At 29.6% G+C, this 5,800-nt stretch overlaps 1 protein-coding gene and 1 long non-coding RNA gene across 2 annotated transcripts; one reads left to right on the top strand and one right to left on the bottom strand.

The window, feature by feature from the left end:
* Positions 1 to 402: 402 nt before the first annotated feature.
* Positions 403 to 4,698, bottom strand: LOC25499939 (transcription factor bHLH19). The gene is made up of 4 exons (XM_013593016.3): positions 4,449 to 4,698; positions 4,181 to 4,324; positions 1,637 to 1,975; positions 403 to 814 (listed from the first exon to the last, which is right to left on the bottom strand). The coding sequence occupies exons 1-4, from the start codon at positions 4,488 to 4,490 to the stop codon at positions 743 to 745; spliced, it is 597 nt and encodes a 198-aa protein (XP_013448470.1). The 5' UTR covers positions 4,491 to 4,698; the 3' UTR covers positions 403 to 742.
* On the top strand, positions 3,409 to 4,640 carry LOC120577158 (uncharacterized). Its single transcript, XR_005643214.1, has 2 exons — positions 3,409 to 3,705; positions 3,854 to 4,640. It is a non-coding gene; the product is annotated as an uncharacterized lncRNA (long non-coding RNA).
* Positions 4,699 to 5,800: the final 1,102 nt, after the last annotated feature.

The following is a 5,800-nucleotide window of genomic DNA, read 5'->3' as shown; positions in this document are numbered from 1 at the left end:
TCGTTTTAGTCGCCCTTAAACTCTGGCGTAGAAGCAGGTGAAGAAAAAGGAACACAACTTTCTTTCTTTGCTTATTTTTAGTTTTTTCAAAGGAAAATAGAAACAACCGGTAATGTCCGGTAAAACTCAAGAGTCCATGGGGGAACCACTTTTTAGAGGGTCCATATTAGGGGGACCCCAATTATTGATGTCTTTCTCTTTGAATTCATATATTTTTTTTCACTTTCACTTATTCCATGTTAATAACGTGTGTCGCTGGTTTGCAAACTTGATTGAAAATCTTGCGAAACATGAAAATACTTAAAATGGTGTTTGGATTATATGATCCAAATTGATTTATGTTCAGAATTTAGTAGGGTGCATGAGGAAAGGATAAAGTGAAAAAAAGAATGCCAAAAAATATAATTGCAAAATGATAAACTAATCTATATATTATGTGATAGAGTCAACTACTCGTACAATTGCATACATTATGGACTAGGATAGATAACTCACACCTACGTAGCTCAATCCTAACTATTAGATCCATAATTAACTATAAGTACCAACAAAGACATGCACTTTGGTTTGCACTTCAACAATTTAACATAATTTTATACACTTACTTTAATATACTATAATATCTGAAATTCCCCCAAAGTACGATGGCACTTTCTGAGTAAGATAATAACAGTTAATTCTTGTAGAGTATAATGAATGAGATACCTAACATATTCATTCATTCCAAGTTAGATTTTACAATCTATTGTGTCGAGATCGCTATTCTCATGGTTTTCACTAGTTCATCCACTTTAAGGTTGTAGCCATCATCCATCTGCAGAATTTAATTTTTTTTAGTGCATTTCATACATAATAAGAGTAGAAATATATGATGAAATTTCAAGGAAAAGCTGAAAACTATCATAACATATGAGACCACCCTAGCTAATAAGAAATTAATTAATAATATTTATGAACAAAGGACATGGTTATTATTTTAATTAATTACTAAAATGGGAAAAATATAAACTAGTACATACTTTTTATATTCAAGTGTAAGAATATTCTTTTATATTTCGTTTGCTACTAAAATTTAAGAATATTCAAATATTTAAGTTGAGATCGGAGACGGATTTATTCAATAAATTAAGTTTAGGAATATCCAAAATTATTAGAAAAATGAGATTTCATAATCCATTTATAAGTTGAGATGAGATAGATCTATTCTATAAATATTTTGGATAGCGGACCCCACGACTTCAATCACTTTGTTTTTTGTGATATTTTGATGTTAGGTCCCCTCAAGGATCCTAATGAAGCGTAAATAAACTAATCATGTTGTTAAAATATTAGTGTTGTGTATACTTTGAAAAATCAACGACCTTACCTCAAGGGATTAACAATTAAAATGTTTTCAAATTTCAATAGAAACCATTGTTGTTTATTTATTTATTTAATTATTTTGAAAAAAGAGAGATAATTAGGTTAATTGAAGAGATTCCAATTGGTATATCAAATAAAATTAATAAATGAACTTCACATTCACATGTACACAACACCCACGGTTAGAAATTAACCCTAACTCCCTTAAATAGTATTTTTCTTTCCCCTAAAAAAAAAAAACTTTATATGAAGCATACATATATTGTATATGTACCTTGGCAACGATGGTGATGTCAAGGATGGATTTTCCAAAATTCAAGACACTACTGTTAACTACTGAAAGATGAAGATTTTCAAGGCAGGTCAGTATTTTGAGCAAGATACCATTTTGTTTCTCACAATGGACTATGACAAGTACATCATTTTGTAACACTTTTGCTTTGACCTCTGGAAGAGTATTATCACTTGTTCCACAACTGTACTCATCTGAATTCACTTTGGTCCTTTTGTTTGTACAAATGTTGGATCCATCTTCTTGTTCTAGCTCTCTCACACGTTCTTGAAGTGTTGCTACATAGTCTCTAGCATTTTCTATGATCGAAATTTCGTCCATCTACACATTTATATAGAGAAATAAATTTCACTTTTCATCCCTATTATTATATTTGCATATAAAAAAAATAGAGAAATAAATTTCACTTATCTGTTGTTATACAAGATGAAAATTGTATCAATAATAAATATTATGTTTATTTATTTTTATTTATAACAAACTTTTTTATATATTTATTCAGTAAGATGATTTCTTTTTACAAATATGAATGAAAATAAAAACATTTCACAAACAAACAAGCAAATAATGCAAATGTCTTTAGAATATAACGAACCAACGACCCCCCACAAAGATTTATTTTCATTGGATAATAACGAACCTTTCACTTTGCTTAAGCTACACTCTTTTTGTAGAGGGTTTTAAATTAAACTACCCAATTAATTTTGGGAAAAGGGAAGAAGATGATAAATTACTGCCTTTAAAATATAATAAAAATAATAAGAAGAAGTGTATGCTATTGACTTCACTTAATCGTTACCTTTGTTTAAACCACACTCTTAAGTAAAATTTAAACTATATGAAAGATATAAAATAATGAGTGTAAAAATATAAGTTTTTTTTTTTTAGGAAAAAAATATAAGATTTAAAATGTAATATTAAAAAATCGATACCTTCAATCTTAAGTCACTTTGCACATGGGATATCTATCATCATTTTTATTTTATTTTATTTTATTTTATTTTCCCTACTTTATCTAAAAAAGTAATAATCTTTCTGCATTATTGAGTTTTGACAATTGATTTTGAGTGTATAGAAGATAATTTTTTTTGGCTTAAATGCTCTTTTGGTCCCTTAACTATTTAATTGATATCGCTTTGGTCCCTTAATTAAAAAAAAAGATTGTTTGAGGATTTAAGTTTTTTTTTAGTCTCGTTTTGGTCCCTTCTGTTAGGTTTCCGTCAGTTTTAATAAAAAAACGTTAAGTGTGGACACGTGTCACCTTGTCATTAGTTCTGAGATTTTTTTTTATAAAAAAAATAAATAATTTTTTTTTTAAATATATATATTTTATTTTTTTGTAAAAAATTCACAGAACCAATGACAAAGTGACACGTGTTAACTCTGGGACACGTGTCATTTTGTCATTGGCTTTGGGATTATTTTTTTTTATAAATAAAAAAAAAATTCAGAGCCAATGACAATGTGACACGTGTCCAGGGGTTAACTTTTTTTTAAAATCCTAACGGAAACCTAACAGAAGGGACCAAAACGGACTAAAAAAAAACTTAAAATCATCAAACAATCTTTTTTTTACTTAAGGACCAAAGCAATACCAATTAAATAGTTAAGAGACTAAAAGAAGATTTAAGCTTTTTTTTTTTTGGGTATAAAATATATATAAGGGGCATATCACATGATAATGACAATTATATATAAGAATGATAGGAATGATTGTGAGCCTTTAGATTAAAATTAATTGGCTGAGATTAAAAAGCCTCATGTATCAATCAATCTCTCTGAATTCCTTCTGTCTTCTCTCTGTTAACTATTCTTCTTCTCCCTTCAATGGCTGATGTCTCTTCTTCCCCCACTGATCTATTCCGGCAACCCCGACCCTCCCTGGCGCGAAGCACGCCGTCGCCACCACCCACCGCCGGATTGTGATCGGAATCCCGTCATAGCCTATCAATTTTGATGAACCCATTCACGGATCATCTTCTCCAAGTCACTAACAACAATTTCAAGACAGATCTGAGAAAATCATTCCATTGAGATTATTAACCCTAGCTGTAAGTATTTTAAGAAATTGAAATTCTAGATCTAGATGAATTTGAAAAAATTGTTTAATATGACAATTAAACTTAAAAATGAAATTCCTTCCTATGCTTTCCAACGTGATTCCCAGTTTCTATTTTTTCCCAAATAAATTGTGTGTAGATCCAAAACAAACAAACAAATTCAAATTCAAAGGCTTTTGTATCAAGAAATTATTTACAAGATTTGAAATTGTATCGGAAATGGCTTTCTTTTATGGGGTTGCTTGCCATGAACGGTATATGAAGGTGGCGGCGGGTTTTGCGCCGGTGAGGGTTGGGGTCGCCGGAGAAGATTGATGTTGAGAGGGAAGAAGAAGAGTTGCAGAGAATGAATGCGTGAAAGTAATTGAGTGAGATTTCATTAGATGATTGACACAAGGTAATTTTTAATCTCAGCCTTAAGAAGCTAGTAAGACATATGCAAGGTATATTTAATTTAATTACGAACCTTCTTTAAGCCCATAACGTCTGAAAGTTCCTTCAACATCTCCTTCTCATTGTTTTCCTTTGTATTGTCTGTGGGATCTCCAATCTGATCTTCACATACAGATTCAGATTCTCCATCTTTAAGAATGGCTTCATCACTTATTTCCTATGAATAAATGCAAAAAAACAAAGAAAAGAAAGTTATACACATACTCAATATGACTATGACTAACTCAAACTCAAAATCATATGTATTATATAATAGGTACGTTATTGCAATTGGATTTTACCAAATCAGAATTATAAGGCCAATTTTCTCCTGACTCCTCCATTAATTTTGTGGAAATTATGCTATTATATAAAGTTAATTTTGTGCCAAGAATATTATGTAAGATAATTGTGTGGAAGAATGAAAGTACAGTGTGGATAAGAGGTGGGTTGAGTTGTTAATAGGAGGGAGAGAATGAGAGAGTGATGAAAAGAAAAAAACAAGAGAAGGGTGGTTGAGGGAGGTAGTTTGAGTACTATGGAGCAACTCACTTCATCATCTTGAGTTTGTCATTGTCATATTGATTGTGTATATATACTACCTCCGTTACTAATTATAAGATCCTTTTGAGAATTTTTTTTGTCCCTTTTTATAAGACCCCTTTGTTATTTCCAACTACATTAATTATTTTTTTACATACATGCCCCTATTTATTATACATATTTTTCTTCAATCAACAATAAATAACATGTTGAAAACATAAACTAACATTCTTTCTTAAAGGATAAAATTGTAAAAACAATAGTGATTATAAACAACTTTAATACAAATATCCACTATCTTAATTCCCGTGATTTTGGCAAAAGGGTCTTATATATAGGGACGGAGGGAGTAATATTGTTTCAAATTATTATATGTTAAGATTATTCACTTGCTAAAAAGAGTAAGTTTTGGGCACAATCTCAAATCAAAATTATTTGAATGTACACAAATGGAAATAATTAAAGATAAATTATTTCGCTTTTAATTTTCTGAATTGTTGATGTGTGCTCAAATAATTTTTATTTGTGGTCATATACAAGTAAGTATTAAATTCATATTAGTTAAAGATAATTAGTTCGAATCATATTGTCCAAGTGAGAATTTCATTGACGGATAATAAATAATTATATTTGTAAATGATCTTGGATTCTCAAAATTTATTTTCTTGATACTAGTGAGTCTCATCATTCAACTTGCCTTAACTAATCTTATTTATAAAAAAGATTAAGGATTTTAGTCCCTTGCCTTAACTAATTTTTATAGACGAACTTCATTGAAATTTCGAAATAAGACTTGTTAGCTTCCAAATTATTTATGTTCATGATAATATGATAAATTATGATTGAATTAATGTTTAATATGTATAAGATATGTTGAATTGTGTGAAAATGTCAAAATCATTGATTTTTGTGAAAATAGACGAACTTTGTCAAAATGAAATTTTATGATCGGATAACTTGCAAATGGCTTGTATACATGATAACGTGGTGAGATAAGAAGGAATCAATGATTGATTGTCATGTAATGTGTTGGTTATCATGATGTTGTGAATTGTCTGTCTTTTATGCGATTTGAGTTTTGTGAAACGATTGTTGTTTCCTTGTGGTGATA

Source organism: Medicago truncatula, chromosome 7, assembly GCF_003473485.1.
Source record: "Medicago truncatula cultivar Jemalong A17 chromosome 7, MtrunA17r5.0-ANR, whole genome shotgun sequence".
In the NCBI taxonomy this organism is placed as follows: domain Eukaryota; kingdom Viridiplantae; phylum Streptophyta; class Magnoliopsida; order Fabales; family Fabaceae; genus Medicago; species Medicago truncatula.
Note: the sequence above shows the minus strand (reverse complement) of the source record. Positions and strands in the feature narration are given on the sequence as shown.

Coding starts and splice junctions, on each gene's coding strand:
- LOC25499939 (XM_013593016.3), bottom strand. CDS start 4,490: ATGGAGGAGTCAGGAGAAAATTGGCCTTATAATTCTGATTTG. Junction 1,976..4,180: donor ACGTTATGGGCTTAAAGAAG/GTTCGTAATTAA, acceptor ATAAATGTGTAG/ATGGACGAAATTTCGATCAT. Junction 815..1,636: donor ACATCACCATCGTTGCCAAG/GTACATATACAA, acceptor TAAATTCTGCAG/ATGGATGATGGCTACAACCT.